The sequence below is a fragment of the Gymnoscopelus microlampas genome, assembly GCF_963454915.1.
Source record: "Gymnoscopelus microlampas genome assembly, chromosome: 5".
NCBI classification, from domain to species: domain Eukaryota; kingdom Metazoa; phylum Chordata; class Actinopteri; order Myctophiformes; family Myctophidae; genus Gymnoscopelus; species Gymnoscopelus microlampas.
Window position 1 is genome coordinate 56477672 of NC_139942.1, and position 20552 is coordinate 56498223.

Sequence of the window (20552 nt, forward strand, 5' to 3'; positions counted from 1 at the left end):
CCAAGAACCGTGAGGGGAAAATAGCCTCGAGAACAACCACTGAATCATAGGGGAACCAAGTGTCTTTAAATCAAACAGGGGACGGTGCCACTGGATTAGAGTATAAAATAATGGTACTTTGTTTTTGTTACAATCTTTACTGTGCAGTTCATTGAACCCCAGTGAAGTTTGGCTCACGGCGTTCGGTATGATACACAATGACAGTATAGCAGCACATGACAGAGCTCTCTTTAGAGCAGGGGTCTTCAACGTTTTCAGGCCAAGGACCCCCTAGCTGAGAGAGAGATGAAGCAAGGACCCCCTACTCTATATTGTATAAAATTGTGTTTGAGATTAAAGTTTTTTTTTTACTTAGTCTGCTATTTTTTCCCTCTACACCTATAGCCTCTTTGCCAAAAATAGCAGATCTACAAGCTCTCAACGCCTCGCAGCGCGAGGCGTTGTGAGCTTGTAGATCTGCTATTTTTGGCTAATGTTCCCCTCAGAAAAGGAATTCTAGGGTTCAAGTTAATGTAAAAAAAAACGAAATCACACAAAGATTTGGCGGACCCCCTATAGTAGCTCTGAGGACCCCCTAGGGGTCCCGGACCCCCTGTTGAAGACCCCTGCTTTAGAGAGCTAAATTCATTCATACAATGAATTCCATCTTTCTCTGTCCTGTCCCATCTCTCCTTCCCTCATTCCCTCCAGTCCCCTCCTTCTCTCCTTCACTCAGAAACTTTATCTCTCTAGAAAAACTAGCCGGCGGAACTAACGCTGCTAACCCAGGCTAACACGCTAACACACACACACACACACACACACACACACACACGCACGCGCGAGTGCGAGCACATGCAGGCAGATGATAAGACAGAGATAAATAAATGTTAAGTACAGTGTATTTATACATTAGAAACAGCCTGTTCGTTCCACTGCCGGCCAACTCAGCTGCGGGCTTCCTCGTAAATCTACGCTAGCACTTAAATGTGACGGCATCTAATATATGAGGATGTCCTATGTTTACCATCTCTTCCAAAGGTAAGGAGACACTTTTCAGGCTGTACACTGTGGCAAAATACAAGGCCGGGAAGAAAATAAATAGAACACACATCAATTGAAATTGAAATATTTGAACTATTACTAACTGGCAATGGAATGCGTGCGAACTGGCCCAGGTTCAGCCAGGTATGAGAGACCAGACATCCCTTCTCTCTCTCTCTCTCTCTCTCTCTCTCTCTCTCTCTCTCTCTCTCTCTCTCTCTCTCTCTCTCTCTCTCTGCCGGGGGTTCAACGAGTCTGTCAGAATATCGGAGAAACTCACTGACGCCCGCCGTCCGCCGATGATCAAAAAAATAAAATAAGGTGGAGCAATTCAATTGATTTGTTTATTTGACTTTTTGCCAGAGACCCATAAAGAGAGAGAGTTATGCCACGCTTTGATCTCGCTATGGGCTGATCTCATTGAGAACGAGAACGAGCATTTCCGTATTCCATTCTTACTGTGGGAGTCAACGCTAGCTAATGTTGTCACGCTCGCTCTTTTTTTTTAAAGTCATTAAGACCTGGGACGCACCTGTGTCATTTTTAGCTTTGAGCTAAAAGCATTATTTTACACTTTGGCTATTCAAAAATAGCAGATCTACAAGCTCATAGCGCCGCGCTATGAGCTTGTAGATCTGCTATTTTTGAAAAATCGTGAAAATGTGTGTACATTTTTGAATAAATATTGTTTTAAAGCGAACATTTTTAACTAGAATCTTTGCTTCTGGGGGGGTCCCTGGAACTAAATATTTTGAGATGGGGGTCCGCGGCCAAATACATATAAGCTCTGGGGGTCCTTGAAATGGAAATGTTTGAGCACCACTGATATAGAAACATGCGTTTATTCAGAATACTGTTGGGATTTAGAAGACATTTGTAGAATCGGCTTCAGGTCTCAATGGGTTAAATATCGAAAATGTTCGGAAAACATTGAATCATTTAGATTTGAGTAAATTCTTTACTTAATCCTGATTTGTTTGGGGACAAATGTATAGGAAACAAAAACGCACACACACACACGCATGCAAGCGCGGGCGCACGCACGCATGCACGCACACGCACACGCAAGCACGCGCACACACACACACACACACACACACACACACACACACACACACACACACACACACACACACACACACACACACACACACACACACACACACACACACACACACACACACACACACACACACACACATACACGCACACGCGCGCGCGCACACACACACACACGCACGCACGCACGAAACGGAAGCTAGTGGCCAACCAGTGTGAAACTAGGCCAGGAATCCATTGTCTCTTTCCGAAGAGGAACACACGTACTGGCCAACCCGTCAGACGTGATGATAGAACACTGTAGGTATTCCAACAAGAACAGAACAGAACAGAACAGAACAGAACACAACAATAGGGAACTTGGCGAGACTGGAGCAGAACACAGAACACATCAAACATAACAAGCAATAAGAGAAAAACGAAACCGAAGAGGAAAGCACGGATTACCTTCAGTGGTCAGTGGCGTGCACAGACATTTTGAGGGGCAGGTGCTCAAGTAAATTATACTTTTTTTTGTTTACTTGGTCTGCTCTTTCTTCCCTCTACACCTATACCTCTTTGCCAAAAATAGCAGATCTACAAGCTCAGCACGAGGCGTTGTGGGCTTGTAGATCTGCTATTTTTGGCTAAAGTTCTCCTCAGAAAAGGGATGCTAGGTTTCGAGTGGTTATGGTAAAAAGGAAAATCACATCACATAAAGATTTGGCGGACCCCCTGTAGTAACTCCGAGGACCCCCTAGGGGCCCCGGACCCCCTGTAGTAACTCTGAGGACCCCCTGTTGAAAAAAACTTTTTTTTCCTCCTTTTTTTCCAAAGGGCACTTCTGGTCAAGAGGGCAAAAGGCCGGTGCTCTAGCACCACCTAGAGTCTATCTGTGCACGTCCCTGTCAGTGGTGTAAAGTAACTAAGTACATTTACACAAGTACTGTAACTGAAGTACAATTTTGAGGTATACTTTTACTGTACTTCAGTATGTCCAATGTTTTAATACATTTACTATACTACATTACGTCTCAGAGGAAAATATTGCGCTTCTACTCCACTACAATTATTTGAAAACTTTAGTTACTTTGCAGGTATAAATGATTGTATTATGAAACATACATCAACCACTTTAGCCCTGTTTTATGTCCAGTATAGGTTATTTGAAAATAGCAGATCTACAAGCTCGTATTGCGACGCACTGAGAGCTTGCAGATCTGCTATTTCCAAACATTTTAGTACTTTTACTTGTGGTACTTTAAGTATATTTTGATGCCAATCCTTTTTTTATTTTTACTCAAGTAACATTTCGAACACCTTTTACTTGTAACAGAGTATTTCTACATTTCAGTATTGATACTTTTACTTTACTACGTTTCATGACGTTCAGTTTTAACACACATTAAAAGTCTTTGTCATGGTCCTTCAAACGTGTATAAAAAGTTTTAACAAAAAAATCCACTCCAGTGATCCATGGCAGGTGTTTTTCTCTCACATTTCTAAAGCCTTTTCAACTGCAATGAAAAAAATAAATCTTTGCCTGCGGGTGTCGCTGGTGAGGGATTTTGCCTGTCAATCATCACCTCTGCTCCGCCCCCCCCCCCCCCCCCCCCAAGGAAAGGATAGGGGAGGGGATGGGCGAGGAGGAGAGTGGGCGGGATTAATCGACAGTGACCTCACTGTCGAAGGGCCAAGCTCAGATTACTTTTCAGCCTAATTATTCAGAAAACCCCAGACCACAGAAAATCCACTGAATGTTCAAAGTTCAGATTTTGTGGGTGTAATTGAGGTCATAAAACCCCCCAAAAAACATAAAAAATTAAAAAAGTGAAAATGAATGTCATAGAACCTTTAAGTAATCAATGTGAGTATAGTTTTTCCACCACTGCTGACTACTGTACCTTGCAGGATGGCCGGGGATCCACAGGTGAAGGAGCACTGCTTGCCGAAGGTGGTCCCCCACGGGCAGCTGAAGATGGCGTGGTACACGTGGGCCTGGTCGGGCATGCCACAGTCCACCGGCTGACAGGTCACCACACGGTCCCACGAACCCTGGACACACTCCAGCTCTGTCTCTCTCTGGACGGGGAGAGAGAGAGAGAGAGAGAGAGAGAGAGAGAGAGAGAGAGAGAGAGAGAGAGAGAGAGAGAGAGAATATATTAGTAAATAAATTGTGAGTGAGTGAAAAACATGCGCTCTTCAACCTGGCATCCCTACTTTACCCATGGAACTATTATGTGGAAACGATAAAAAATAAATAGTTCAATACAAAAAATGCAGCATATTTTCGCTGCACAACACAATGTATAACCATAACTATAACTTAATCGGGCTTAACTGATTAAAGACGTTGTGCAGGTCTTCTCATAATGATCATGAAGTGTGATTAAAAGGTTCTTGTTGAAAAAACAAAACGTTACCTTACATTGTTTTCTTCTGTTGATTAATCATACACTACTTTTCAAACAGAATATGCATTGTATATAGTATGCATAAAGTATGTTGAACTGTTTGTAAACCCTTGGGTTGTATAGCTACCTGTCCATGATACGAGTCTAAATATTCAACACTTTTAAGCACATAAACACAACGATCATGCTAATACATAGAAAAAAACAGTCATAGCACATTCCCCTGTGGAGGTGTAAAAACAGTGGGTGAAATTCTTTGCGGTACAGAGCTGATTTTGTCCCTATAGCCTGTAGGCCCAGCCCTAGTAGTACACCTGCATACTGCAATGCAAAACCCCTCAGTGTACTGTAGGCTAGCGGGTACGGTGGAGGTATTACCTGGTAGGGTGGAGGTATTACCTGGTAGGGTGGAGGTATTACCTGGTAGGGTGGAGGTATTACCTGGTAGGGTGGAGGTATTACCTGGTAGGGTGGAGGTATTACCTGGTAGGGTGGAAGTCCCCTGCTGTTCATGACGGTCAGGCTGAAGCCACGGTGACACTGGACAGAGCAACGAGAGGCCAGTCCTCCACCCTTACACCTACAGACAAGACAGACACATTGACCCATGGATTCATTCGTTCACTCTGTCTGCACACAGTCTATTGACCTGGAATCCATCCATCCATCCCTCCATCCATCCTCCATCCATCCATACATCCATCCATAGGTCATGTTATATCTCTGACAGACTGTATTCACCAATCGTGTTGCTCTAAAATCTTTACCTGACAGAAGCGTGCTCCAGCTGTGGAGGAGAACAGCTGTCGATCTGACACGGCTGCCTCAGACATCTGTAGGAGAGGAGAGGAAGAGGAGGAAGAGAAAGGAGAAGGAGAAGAGAGGAAGAGGAAGAGATGGGCAACAGGAGGGAGGGAGAGAGAGAGAGAACATGGCAGCAAGAAAGCCAGAGGTTATTAGTAAATGGTAAATGGTGCATTTATATAGCGCTTCTATCCAAAGCGCTTTACATTGATTGTGCCATTAACCCATTCACACACACATTCACACACCGATGGCGGAGGAAACCATGCAAGGCACCACCTGCTCATCGGGAGCAATTAGGGGTTCAGCGTCTTGCTCAAGGACACTTCTACACTAACTCTAGGGGAGCGCCCCAGCGTGGGATCGAACTGGGAACCTTGTGGTTTTCCAGTTCACTCTACCCGGCCACTACACCTGAGCCACTGCCGCCCCTCTAAAAATCCTATTAGAAATCCTACATTGACTACAACAGTGATTCTCAAAGTGGGGGGCAGGACCCCCTGGGGTCCTTGAGGGACGAAGTTATGTTATTTACAGTCATCAATTATTTGGTATTTTGATTGCTTCAGTTGATATTGCGTGTGTGTGTGTGTGTGTGTGTGTGTGCGTGTGGTATGTAGTCGTGGGAGATCCCACCCTGTGATGTGTGTGTGTGTGTGTGTGTGTGTGTGTGTGTGTGTGTGTGTGTGTGTGTGTGTGTGTGTGTGTGTGTGTGTGTGTGTGTGTGTGTGTGTGTGTGTGTTTCTGTGTGTGTGTGTGTGTGTGTGTGTGTGTGTGTGTGTGTGTGTGTGTGTGTGTGTGTGTGTGTGTGGTGTGGATGGTAGGTAGTCGTGGGAGATCCCACCCTGTGATGCGCACCCGGTCAGGGCGAAGGCACTGAAGTGACAGGAGGTCCTTAGGGCCACGCCCCCCACCGCCACCTGAGGAGAGGAGAAGAAGAGGACCAGCGTGGAGGTCAGGAAGAACGGCTGGGAGAGGTCATGGGTCACGTTCACTATCAACGGGCTGCGCTGGCACGAGAGGTTATGGGTCCCTGGGGGAGAGAGAGAGAGAGAGAGAGAGAGAGAGAGAGAGAGGGAGGGAGAGGGGGGAGGGGGGAGGGGGGAGGAGAGAGAGAGAGAGAGAGAGAGAGAGAGAGAGAGAGAGAGAGAGAGAGAGAGAGAGAGAGAGAGAGAGAGAGAGAGAGAGAGAGAGAGAGAGAGAGAGAGAGAGAGGGAGAGAGAGAGAAGCTAACGTTAGTTGCATGTTTCCCAGAACCTGGCAACTTGTGTTGCCAGGCAGAGAAACAAGCAACTAGCATTAGCTCGTAGTGCATTAGCGGTTAGGTCGTCGGGACTTTCAGCGCCTGTTAGGGTATCATGAGACTCCACAATGACTACTAGGAGAAAAAAAACAGACTTTACATTTGTAAAAATAGGCGAATTTCTGCTATTCTCGCGCCTCCATTATGCCAACGGAGGGGGTCGTTAGACGGGACGAAGGGGACTCAATGCGATTAACTCAACGACCCTTTCAATGTTGGTGAGTGCTAAGCGACACATCAAAGATAACACTTAAAATGCCCGGATGTCTCCTTTAAAGCGGCTGGGGCCACTGTACATGAACGAGCGAAAACGGTTTGGACAACGAGCTTGCGCACAGGGTTGCACACCGAGGTGAAACAACGTGTCACAGAAACCCCCAAATAGGCCCCGCCCATCACATTTCCCAACCCGGAAGAAGGGAGGAGGAGGAGTAGGACAAAGGAACTGGTTGGAATAACGTGTTCCTTCCACGCGCTACGCTATGTCCTACCGGGAACCCCCCCCCCCCCCCCCCCCCCCCGTCAGGTGCTCACTCCTCCTGCATTGGAGGAGCCATGAGCTCAGCTTTGGGGCTCTCCCCAGGCTGGCAGAGGGAGAGTAGCACCCAGGGTTACATGCTTAGGCGATTGGCACTGGGTGAAAAATAGGGGTTACAAAATCGTGGGATAAAAAACAAATAGGAAAACTAGAAAAAGTGCTCCCCGGAGCACAGGTCTCCGCCAGGTCAGGTACGTTATTGTGGCCTCCTGGTGGCGCTATAATAGGCCAATGTGAAAAGGGTGCCATTTATTCTTAGGTCTTGCACGGCAATCAGACACTGCATTCATGATTTGAAGCATTTTGGAACAAAAATGTGTTTTGCTGAATTAGACCTGCTGGTGGCGCTATAACGGACCAATGTGAAAAGGCTGGCATTTATTCCTTGGCCTAGAGCAGGGGTCTTCAACGTTTTCAGGCCAAGGACCCCCTAGCTGAGAGAGAGATGAAGCAGGGACCCCCTCTATATTGTATACCATTGTGTTTCAGATAAACTTGTGCTGCTCTTTTTCCCCTCCACACCTATAACTCTTTGCCAAAAATAGCCGATCTACAAGCCTGTCGTCTGCTGTGTAGAGCCTGTCTGTCTGTCGTGTAGAGCCTGTCTGGCTGGGGTTGCTATGATGATCAATTTACCATATTAGGGACATCAACAGGCGTGTCGACTTCCTTGATTGGCCAGTCCAACCCATCAGTGGATTGGTCAAACATTGCATGACACTTGTGCCACTGAACCAATATAAGTGGTAGAGCACACATTAGGACTCCATTCTATACAAACAAGACTTGAAGAATCTAATGTGGAGGAGTTGTTGTGAGAAATGTTCTACTGGACGCTGCATCTGAACAGAGGACCAGTGTTAGGCGGTGAAGCTGAAGCTGCTGTTGCCGTGGGAGACAAAGTCTACTTATTTGGAGGGTACTGTAACAAGGATCAGATTGATGTTCACATCTTCAACACAGTGGCTTTACGCTGGAGGAAGTTGATCTCAGTGACAACTGCAAGAGGGGAATTTCACATTGAGGTTCCATCCAATCGCAGCAACCACACAGCTGTGCTGATAGAAGATATGATCTACATCTGGGGGGGTTTTAAATATGACACAAGGAAATACTGCAATGTGCTTTATGCATTTGATGTCGACGCCCACAGATGGTTCAAGACCAAGGTTTCTGGAACTGTTCCAGAGGAGAGGAGGAACCACACAGCCTGTGTCTTGGGGAAGGTCATGTTTATCCATGGAGGATCCGATGGGACTGTAAACCATAATGACATCTACAAGTTGGACACCACCACAATGGTCTGGTCCTTAATTAACACCAGAGGAACTCAACCTCCTGCTCCTACATGTCACTCTGCCACCATCATCGGGACAAAAATGTTTGTATGTGTCTTTAACATCATCAGAGTGTTTGACACAGAGACCAACTATTGGCTGAACACACCTTCTGCACAGCTTCTTCCAGAACAACGTCACGGTCATTCAGCCTTTACCTACAATGGAGAGATGTACATATTTGGTGGAATAAACTTCATCAATGATCTGTGGAAGTTCAGTCCAAAGACCTTCTCCTGGAAGAAGGTTGAGCCCAAAGGGAAAAGACCATGTGGGATGTATGGGATGTGCTGTTGCATTGTGGGAGATCGTATCATCCTCTCTGGAGGAGAAAACAGACCTGCTAACCTGTACATGTTAGACTTAAGTCCTAGTCTGAAGACGTTATGTAAGCTAGCAGTTATTCAGTACGATCTGGACCAATCAGAACTCACACATGACATCAGGTGGGAACTGGAAGCCATGACTAACAACAGCAACACATACATAATATAATAAGACGGGGCTAATAAGGGGCGTGGCCTCATGTGGATTTCAGACTTCATGTGACCAATCTGTGACGTCAGTCAACTATGACACAATGACTCCATATATGGGCAAGGTTTCTAGACCGATCTGACTGCCATTGACTTCCATTATAACATTGAAGTTAAGTATATCAAATATAGAAGGAAAAAATCACACCCCTGTGTGAAGGTAGCGGCGCCTTTGATACATTTTGTCATCGATATGTGTTTATAATGTGTTTATAGCCCACGTGTCATGTGAAGCTTGACCAATCACTTTGTTGACGCACCTGACCAATCAAAACGTTGATGGACCTGACCAATCAGAACGTTGACGGACCTGACCAATCAGAACGTTGACGGACCTGACCAATCAGAACGTTGACGGACAAAGTCAGGTATAGAGCAGGATCCGCTCTATACCTAAATGTATAGAGCGGCTAGCGCCGCTAAAAAGGCAAGGCTCCAGCCTCATCCAAATTCCATGTGAGAATTCAAAAAAATAAACCAGATATTGTTTATGTTTTTAAAAACAATTTGTGACAAAAAGAAAATCTCCATTAATATTCAAAAACCTCGTAACTCCACTTGAGCTATGTGGGTAAAGTGATGATAATATAAGGACACATTCAAGTATCTGACAATGTACAGTATAAAGCATTGGTTCTCAAAGTGGGGTCCGGGGACCCCCAGGGGTGCTTGAGGGGGCTCCAGGGGGTCCCCAGCTAAATGATGGATAGGAACCAAATGGACCCTTATGGGTCTGTAACTCTGAGAGTGTCCAAATGGAACCAAATGGACCCGTTACCAAATGGAACCAAATGGACCCTAACGGGTCCATTTGGTTCCATTTGTACACTCTCAGAGTTAAATTAACATTGATTTTACAATATGAATTGGGGTCCCAGAGAAATAAATGCCATTAAATGGGGGTCCGTAGCCTAATGCATGTCAAACTGGGGGTCCTTGAAATTAAAATGGTTGAGAATCACTGCTAGAGCCGTAAAAATCGTCTCTTATGGGGGTCCCTGGCATATCTTTTCAAATGGGGGTCCGCGGGCTAATAAGTGTCAATTTGGGGGTCCTTGACATGAAAAAGTTTGAGAACCCCTGGTATAAAGTCACTAGCCTGGCATGGCCAGACTAATATCACTGTGTAGATATGAGTCTGGAACCTACATTTCCAAGGAGCAGATAAAACAAATGTCTCTGGTGATAAACATGGCCCTATTTTGGCCATGTCAATATAGGCTTCTTTTTTTTTTAAGCTACAAGCTCACAACGCGTCGCATTGCGATGCATCGGGATCGGAAGCCAAAAATCTTGCATCATAAAGGCAGGGGTCTTCAACGTTTCCAGGCCAAGGACCCCCTAGCTGAGAGAGAGATGAAGCATATATATATTTTTTTTCAGATAAACTTGTGCTGCTCTTTTTTCCCACTACACCTATAACTCTTTGCCAAAAATAGCCGATCTACAAGCCGATCTCTCGCGCTGCGAGGCGTTGTGAGCTTGTAGATCGGCTATTTTTGGCTAAAGTTCTCCTCAGAAAAGGGATGCTAGGGTTCAAGTGGTTAATGTAAAAAAATAGGAAAAAATCATATCACACAAAGATTTGGCGGACCCCCTGTAGTAACTCTGAGGACCCCCTAGGGGTCCCGGACCCCCTGTTGAAGACCCCTGGCCTAGAGGGAATGTGTGTGTGAAATTTCACGGAAATCGCAAGCTGCGTTCATGATTTCAGGCATTTTTTTCAAAACAGAGCCAATCCAGCAAATCTTTGAAGCGAACCTTAGCCAATGAGGATGGAATATGGGATATCGGACAGATCCGTGTTGATCACATGACTATAGACTAGAGATACTGTGTACCGATTTGCATGACGTTTGGATAAAATTTGCAGGAGTAATGTCAATCTTTTTCTTTTGCACATATTGGCCTCCTGGTGGCGCTATAACAGGCCCATGTGAAAAATTTGGGGCAGAGGTTCTGCTGTGGCATCCTGTGTGCAGTTTCACAGCGACCGGGCCAACGGTGGCGGCGATTAGCTGTTAACAGACAGAAGGACGGACGGACGGACGGAGGGTATAAAACATACTCTCTCGCCATGCCTTCGGCCTGGCGGAGACAAAAAAGACTGACTAAAAGTAAATGCAGTGTCCTGTGTCTCACCCAGGGAGTGGTTCTTGCCGGCGGTGTCAGACAGAACGATGGTGACGGTTCTCCTGCACTGCTCCTCCCCCGGCCACGTCCCGTCTGACACCAGGTACACCATCACAGACGCCGCCACGCCCGGCCGGGCAAACGCCACCTGAAGAAAGAAAGAGTCTCACTCATAACTGTATAATATTATATACAGTGCCTTGCCCATTTTTTTCATTTTTCACTTGCCATTTTTCACATTTTGGATAAAAATGGATTAAATGAATTGTACTCAACATTCTCCACACTATACCCAATAATGACAAATGTATAACAAATATAAAGGGAAAATCACATAATAAGTATTGACCCCCCTTTGCTATGACACTCAAAGTTGAGCTGAGGTGCATCCTGATCATCCTTGAGATGTTTCTATAACTTGATAGTCTGCCTATGGTACATTAAATTGATTCGACATCATTTAGAAAGACACACACATGTCTCTATCAAGTCCCATAGTTAACAGCTCATCACAAACCAAGCCATGAAGTCAAAGGAATTGTCTGTGGACCTCTGACTCTGAGACAGGATTGTATCAAAAGGCACAGATCTGTGGAAGGCTACCAAAAAACTTAAACCTAACCCCTATTTTTCTTTTTTGTAGAATTACTGTGTGTCCTGTTGCACCTGGGATAATTCACGTGGATCATGTTTCTGCCCTGCACTGTTTCTTCATGTGTTTTAGGCGAGGTATACCTTCAGCCAGACGGGATGGTCCACCTCATTGTGTGAGAAGGACTGGGCAGTGCAGGGGAACCAGGAATCAGTGGACTTCTCATTCAGCTCCAGATAGTGAGACCTGCAGGACTATATGAGCACAGAAACACATAGTAAAAGTTACAATACAAATCAAATCAAGCAGTGGTGGAAAAAGTACTCAATTATTTTACTTAAGTAAAATGATCAATACTGCAATGTAAAACTACTCTGTTACAAGTCAAATTCAGAAATTGAATTTTGACTTGAGTAAAAGTACAAAAGTATTCGTATCAAAATGTACTTAAAGGACGACTTCACCACTTTTCAACATATCTTCATATAATAGGTCCTCACTAATGCTCATGATAAAATGATACAATCTTTTTCTAATCAGTTTGTGTCTCAGAGGAGGGCTGTAGACAGTTCAGAAACCCGTCTAATATATCAGTGACATCATCGATGGGGAATCCAAGCTAATAGAAACTGCAGGCTTTGTATTCCTGGAAAGTTGCAATGCAATAATAGATCCCATTGTTCTCGCCTTAATAAAAATCGGAATCAAAAAATTGTAATCTTTTTGGGAAAAAAAATCTTGCCCAACGATGATGTCACTGGTAGACGGGTTTCTGGACTGTCCACAGTCCTCCTATGAGACACAGACCAAGTAGAAAAAAAGGTACCATTTTATCATGAGTATTAGTGAGGACCAATTATATGAAGATAGGTTGAAAAGCGGTGAAGTCGTCCTTTAAAGCACCAGAGTAGATTATGTAGAACCCATTTCACAAGTTTTAAAATGTATGAAAATCTTTTGAAAAAGAGCTGATCTGATGAAGTGGTTGACCAGCATTGAATTGAATGACGTGCTGACAGAGTGCAGAGCTAAATGTTACCGACAGCAGGATGCTGTGGTGGAGGCAGTTTGACCGCTGATGATGACATGTCATTCTGCTAGGGGAGAAACTATAATAGAGTACACGACCCCTCTCAGCTAGGGGGTCCTTGGCCTGAAAACCTTGAAGACCCCTGCATTAGGATGATGATGGCCGTATGTAACTGGACGGGGTGTGTGTTTGTGTGTGTGTGTGTGTGTGTGTGTGTGTGTGTGTGTGTGTGTGTGTGTGTGTGTGTGTGTGTGTGTGTGTGTGTGTGTGTGTGTGTGTGTGTGTGTGTGTGTGTGTGTGTGTGTGGGATCATGTGTGACTTCCGTGCCTGTTTGAACCATTTCAGCCAAATGTAAATAAATAGTGATCTTGCTTCACCAATAAGAACAAAAGTGTTCTGCAAAAGACTCAGGGAAAAACAAGACTATAGGTTGTGGCTTCATGTCCATCTCTGAAAAATGTTTTGTCCCGCCCCCCCGCTGTTTGGGGGAAACACTGTTCTAATGCAGTGATTCTAAACCTGTGGGGGGTCCCCGCATGATGTTTGGGGGGTCCCCAGATGATAGTAAAGAGACAATCGAAGGACTTTTAAGAGGACCTTTAAAGAAAGAAAAATATCATTACTGCATCAATGCAGTGCCTCAACTCCTACACTTCCTAGTGCTTGTCAGGGTGGGGGGTCCCCAGTTCAAATATGATTATTTTGGGGGGGTCACGGCGGGTCGCGGCCCCCCAAGGTTGAGAACCACTGTTATTATGCATATCATACTGGGTGTCCTTGAACTTTGGGTTTAGATAGAAAGAAACACATGTAGTTTTGCTCTTCTGTCTGTCTGTCTGTCTGTCTGTCTGTCTGTCTGTCTGTCTGTCTGTCTGTCTGTCTGTCTGTCTGTCTGTCGGTCTGTCGGTCTGTCGGTCGGTCGGTCGGTGGCTCATACGTTCAGAACATAATACCTGGGTGAGTGACGGCTCCCCGGTGGCAGCCTGGGCGGGGCAGCGGGCGTGGTCCTGGTGCGAGGCCCAGGCGGTCGACGCCCACTGGTCGGTGTAGCCTAGCGGAGTGAAGTAACCGCAGTCCTGCACGCTGGAGCCGCGCTCAAACTCCTCACACACACCATCACCCTGGAACACGTAGCACTGACTGGGCTCTCCTGCATGGGAAGGATTATGACCAGTGTCACTTATACCTTATGTCATCTCTCAAGAACAGATTCTGCTCTGCGTTTGAATCTGTCGGGGGGGTTCGTCATATCGCGTACGCACTGGCCTACAAGTGGGCGCGCCTTCAGATCAGGAAGCAGGCCGCGCTTTACCCAATCAAATGTAGTGGGCGGGATTTACGTGTCTGCCGATCCTTCCCCACTCGAAACGAACCGAAACTCATTTAACAATAGCGTCCTCGGAGCAGACAAAACCACGGAAAGATGTTCACATTTTAACTTGCTCTTTCATCATAGAAACAAGTGGGCTTATAACCAACACGATCCATGTTCGGAGAACTGGTGTTAGTGTTTCATGTAGAAATATTCTTAGTGGGAATGAAAACATAGTCGCACCACCATAAAGTGAAAGGCTGAAGGCAGACCAAAACCCCGGTTTCCTTGCGCACGGATGCTACGTCGACTTCCTCCCACAGCCAAGAGATAGTAAAAACAGCAGAGGGCGCTGTTTTTCCTTTTCATTTGGCGATGGGTTCCCAGATTGTACCTTATGTGTTACGTAATGTGGATTATATGAGGTCAACACGCACTGACACTTTTGAGCTTGCAGATCGGCTATTTTTGCTACTTTTGTGTGACATAGAATGGCCAAGTACGGCATTAATTTACGAAAAGAAAAAAAAAAATACGGAGATAAGACGTGTCTGCCTGATGGTATAATGCGATGTGTCGATCTGGAGTGAGTGTGGAAACATAGTGGCCCTCTCCATCATCAAAGCTGTCCCTTCCTGACCTACAGGTATGTGTTATGGTGAGCCCAGGTTGAAACATAGCACATCATTACTCTAGATCTGTCACATGAAGCACAGAAGGTACATTCCAGCGCTTTGCAGAAAAACAAAGACAAAACGATCACCGTTACAAACCGGTGTCACCACAGAGTATACAGCCTACTTCTCATTGCTTCTGCTTTCAGGATTTTTCAGAGAGATTTCATGAATTCTTTTTCCAGTACATTCATTGGCGAGTGGTTTAGCTTCGGACGCTCAGAATGAGATCCGCTGATAGAATATATAGCTCACGGGGGGGGCTGACGGGGGGGGGGGGGGGGGGGGGGGGGGGCTCAGGGGGGGCTGCGGACATGAAGTGCCAATGTTATCCTGTTACAGTTGTTGTAAGACATTCTGTTGAAACACTGAGCTCAGCATCTCTGTTACGGTTCACCAAGAATGGAATAACAATACACACCATCGGGAGAGGAGAGGAGAGGAGTATAGAAAGACGAGACACAGGGACGTGCACAGATAGACTCTAGGTGGCGCTAGAGCACCTGCCCTTTGCCCTCTTGACCAGAAGTGCCCTTTTGAAAAAAAGAAAAAATAAAGTTTTTTTTTTTTTTTTCAGTTTACAGCAGGGTTCTTCAACAGGGGGTCCGGGGGCCCCTAGGGGGTCCTCAGAGTTACTACAGGGGGTCCGCCAATTCTTTATGTGATGGGCGTTGTGGGCTTGTAGATTGGCTATTTTTGGCAAAGAGGTATAGGTGTAGAGGGAAAAAAGAGCAGACCAAGTCAACAAAAAATAGTATAATTTACTTGAGCACCTGCCCCTCAAAATGTCTGTGCACGCCACTGACGAGACACAAAGGTTGATTAAAAACAGACACAGATCTATTGTTTTGTCCTTAAAGGACTGTCAGCGACATAAACAAGTTGATGTTGGTGACATTCCTCCATCATGACAAAGACCAAACCCCATTGTGTCACAAGGCCTCTAGTGTATGGATGCTATGGTTTAGACATCTATTTGGGTTTCAACTTTTTATGTGTTTTCATGAATTACTGCCCAACTGCCCCATGAACACAACATTTTTGCGCCGTAACTTTTGAATTTTCCTAAATATTTACCGAAAACAGTCAAAAGTATAAAGGCCTTTGCAGACAGGGCGGACAATATCATTTTTTTAATGAACACATGATTCTCAATGACCTGCGGTGCGGCGATATTTTTTTTTCCAGTCGAACCCAGTTTGATTCGTGCGTCTTTTCGCATGCGGTAAAAACTGATTGACTAATCACACCCTGTGTGCAAAGGCCTTAAGACAAGAGCTTCTGACTAAAATCATAACCTTATTGGATCTTTTGGAACACAAGTTCTTTCTTTCCATTTTCCTGAAAAGTCACAGTTTTGGACATGCATCCGTGTCATTTTTAGATTTCTTTGGGCTATTCAAAAATAGCAGATCTACAAGCTCATAGCGCGATACCGAGTGCCGCACTATGAGCTTGTAGATCTGCTATTTTTTGGAGAAGTCGTGGAAATGTGTGCAAATCTTTGAAGTTTTAATTTATGTATATGCATTTATTAACAAACAAAAAAATAGAAGATCAAAACAAAAAACATCAGATCAACAAGCTCATGTGCTGCACGCTATGAGCTTGTATATCTGCACATGCGAGCCAATCAGGCCCGACCATCTGCCTCCCTCATACTCTCGGTGAAGACGGGCAGCATTCCTTCAGAGAAAGGCCCACTCAACACTCATATCGTCTCTCACGATTTATGACCAACGTGAGCACACACCATGTCGGACCTTCAGCGAAACACTCACACCCAGACACACACACACACACACACACACACACACACACACACACACACACACACACACACACACACACACACACACACACACACACACACACACACACACACACACACACACACACACACACACACACACACACACACACACACTCACACCCAGACACACACACACACACACACACACTCACACCCAGACACACACACACACACACACACACACACACACTCACACCCAGACACACCCACACACACACACACACACACACACACTCACACCCAGACACACCCACCCACACACACACACACACTCACACCCAGACACACACACACACACACACACACACACACACACACACACACACACACACACACACACACACACACACACACACACACACACACACACACACACACACACACACACACACACACACACACACACACACACACACACACACACACACACACACACACACCCAGACGCTCGCCTTCTAGTCACAATATTTATGGTGAAAGGCAGGTTAAACATGTGAAAAGTGTGGAGTTTAATCACTTTGCTCCGTATTCAAAACCTACAGTATTTTCCTCCTATATTTGGTTTCACATGCAGGTTATGAGGGAACACAGTGCATGCTGGGGGATATGAGCTCTGACGTGATCGCTCCCCTCTGAGATTGTTAGGCCCCGCTGAGACCACAACGGCAAAACAAAACATCAGCTGTGCCGTCCGTTTAACAGCGTTTGTGGGGGTTGAAAATGCAAAAAAAGTTAAACCCCGCCCCCTTCCAGAGTGGAAATCTTTGAAAACGCCTGCATGGCGTCTCAACACAGGGGAAACCGCAGAACGTGTGATGTCATCATGGCTCACGCCACGTATGCTGTTACATCGGCGTAAACAAACAGCTGTTATAGGAAATAGAACGGAAGTGGTTACACCATAGATTGTAACCACTATGAGCTTGTATATCTGTTATTTTCTAATAGCCAAAGATATCTAAAATGACACAGATGCGTTCCTGATCTTAATGCGTTAAATGCTTGACTCGAGGTCTCACATGATGCATCAAAACCTCTTCAAGGTGTTTTTGTCGAACGGGGTGGTCAGTAAAAACACCTGTTTTTATTACGTCCTGAGAAGCCACAACCAATGCCTGATTTATTTCACTTTGATTTAGCCAGGCAGGTTGATTTAGTTCAAACTCCTTGGGCAACGGAAATACCCGCCCATCCACTTGAATGGAGTTGCTCACCCAGCGCATTTTCACTTTCATTTTCCTTATTTTTAGCTACCTGGCACACACACACACACTGTCACGTCTCTGTGTAAACGCAGAATAAAGAGTGAGAACGCAACGGGCACTTTGTCGTTCTCCGTTCTGATCGTTAACAGGGTTGCCAGATCTGCTTATTACAATTTCCCCGCAAGATTTTATTTGAAAATAGCCGATCTACAAGCTCACAACGTGTCGCGATACGACGCGTTGTGAGCTTGTAGATCTGCTATTTTCAAATAGCTGATGTATATGTTAAAGTGCTCATTTGGCCCATAGTCGCTTCTTTTCGGCTGGTTTTCCTAGACCTGGTTGCTTGTTTCTATCACAGAATCTGGCAACACTGATCGTTAACCGCGTGAAACGTGGCCGAGATCTGCTTCAGATGTGAGGACAATCAGGGAGATTCCACTAAACAATACACTAACATCATAATGGAGCCAGCCCGTGCCCTTGGTTAAAGCTTATTAACAGTATGATCTCAACAAGTCTTTATACAATATTACTGAGCATGAACAGGACTGCATTCCAGCAGAGGTGGAAAGTAACCAAGTACATTTACGCAAGTACTGTACTGAATACAACAGGTATTTTTTACTTTACAGGAGTATTTCCAATTGTCTCTACTCTTACTTCTACTCCACTACATCTCAGACGCAAATATTGTACTTTTACTCCACTACAATTATTTGAAAACGTTAGTTGCTAGTTACTTTGCAGATATTAATTATTACATTATAAAATGAACATTAACCACTATAGCCCTATTTTATACCTGGGCTATTTGAAAATAGCTGATCTACAAGTTCACAACGCGTCGCATCGCGACACGTTGTGAGCTCGTAGATCTGCTATTTTCAAACATTTTTGTACTTTTACTTTTGGTACTTTAAAGGTTTCATGACATTCAGTTTTACAACACAATAAAAGTCTTTATCATGGTCCTTCAAACACGTATACAAAGTTTTAACTGAAAATTCCACTCCAGTGAGCCATTGCAGGTGTTTTTCTGTCACATTTCTAAAGCCTTTTCAACTACAATGAAAAGATAAATGTTTGCCTGCGGGTGTCGCTGTTGAGGGATTAATGGCCTGTGACTTCACTCTCCAAGGGGAAATCACAGATTACTTTTCAGCCTAATTATTCAGAAAACCCCAGACCACAGAAAATCCACGGAATGTTCAGAGTTCATTTTTTTGGGGTGTAATTGAGGTCATAAAACCCCCCAAAAAAACACACAAAGAGTCTCCTTTGTGTCTCCCACCGGAACCGCTGCCTACCGGTCCGCAGGTCATCAAATTATTGAAATGAGACAAAAAACATATCCATGAAGTCTCGTGGGGTTGACTAATCAATAGGATTTTTGGGGTGAACTACTCCTTTAAGTAAAATATCTAAGAACTTCTTCCACTGCTGTATTCCTGCACTTTGTTTTGAGCACTTTGTTTTGAACACAAAGTGTTCAAAAACAGTGTTTTTGAACACTTTGAACACACATCCTTGGTGCTGTGATGCTAACACAGAGCCTAAAAACCCCACAGGCGAGACAGAGGATCTTAGCGCTTTGTGATTGACACTGATAATGATGATGTGGGGGCCAGCGGTTCAACACAAGAAGAATGGAAAATACGCGGCGGAGAGCTAAAGCGTGTAATGCAGCAAATATTCATACCGAAAGAGAGAGAAAAACATCAAAAAGCTTTTTTTTTTGGGGGGGGGGGGGGGGGGGGGAGGATTGGCCTCATTAGCGCGTCCAGACAGCTGCAGGAGGAATCAGACAGACAGATTAGTCAGTGATGCACAGTGGGGCCTTCCTTCAAATTAACCCGTTAAGGCCGGGAAACGCATCTGTGTGTCATTTTAAAGATTTCTTTGGGCTATTAAAAAATAGCAGATCTACAAGCTCATATGAGCTTGTAGATCTGCTATTTTTGAAAAATCGTGAACGTTTGTGCAAATCTTTTGAATATATATTTCTTAAAGCGAACATTTTTTAAACTCTGTTACAACTTCTGGGGGTCCCTGGAACAACATAGTTTGAGATGGGGGTCCTTGACCAAATACATAAAAAAACAAAAACTGTTATGATTTAGAAGACATTTGTAGAATCCCCCAGAAGCAAAGATTTGAGTTACAAATGTTTGCGTTTAAAAAATATATATATTCAAAGATTTGCACACTTTTTCACAATTTGAAAATACACAAATAGCAGATCTACAAGCTCATAGCGCGGCACTCGGTGCCGCGCTATGAGCTTGTAGATCTGCTATTTTTGAATAGCCCAAAGACATCTAAAAAATGACACAGACGCGTTCCCGGTCTTAATGGGTTAAGTCCAACGGAAAAGACCTTCCAGAAAAATAATAACAGAATAATAAAAAACAGACAGTTTCGACACCACATTGTGTCGTTCCCCCCGTGCAGGTCATCTGACGTTTTCAATAATAACATAATTAAAGGTTTGACTCGAGGTCTCGCATGATGCATGAAAACCTCTTCAAGGTGTTTTTCCCGAACGGGGTGGTCAGTAGTAAAAACACCTGTTTTTATTACGTCCCGAGAAGCCACAACCAATGCCTGATTTATTTACCTTTCATTTAGCCAGGCAGGTTAATTTTGTTCAAACTCCTTATCTATAATTATGGCGTGAAAGCATCGCAGACTGGAGGAAAGAAAGCTGGACAGATCACAGAGGGACCCCGGTGAGTTTTGTTTCTTGGCTCGTGTTCCCCGACACACAGGGGCCCCGCGCCGGCCCCTGAGGGAAAC

At 44.8% G+C, this 20552-nt stretch overlaps 1 protein-coding gene across 1 annotated transcript in view; it reads right to left on the reverse strand.

The window, feature by feature from the left end:
- The window catches only part of pappa2 (pappalysin 2), a gene marked incomplete at both ends in the record, with an annotated part of 195099 nt that overhangs the window by 57693 nt on the left and 116854 nt on the right, over positions 1 to 20552 (reverse strand). Inside the window, 7 exons of the mRNA XM_084057019.1 lie at positions 3966 to 4143; positions 4959 to 5055; positions 5243 to 5308; positions 6138 to 6312; positions 11136 to 11274; positions 11862 to 11972; positions 13703 to 13899. Of these exons, the coding sequence (XP_083913145.1) occupies positions 3966 to 4143; positions 4959 to 5055; positions 5243 to 5308; positions 6138 to 6312; positions 11136 to 11274; positions 11862 to 11972; positions 13703 to 13899 (963 nt within the window). The remainder of the gene's footprint in view (positions 1 to 3965; positions 4144 to 4958; positions 5056 to 5242; positions 5309 to 6137; positions 6313 to 11135; positions 11275 to 11861; positions 11973 to 13702; positions 13900 to 20552) is intronic.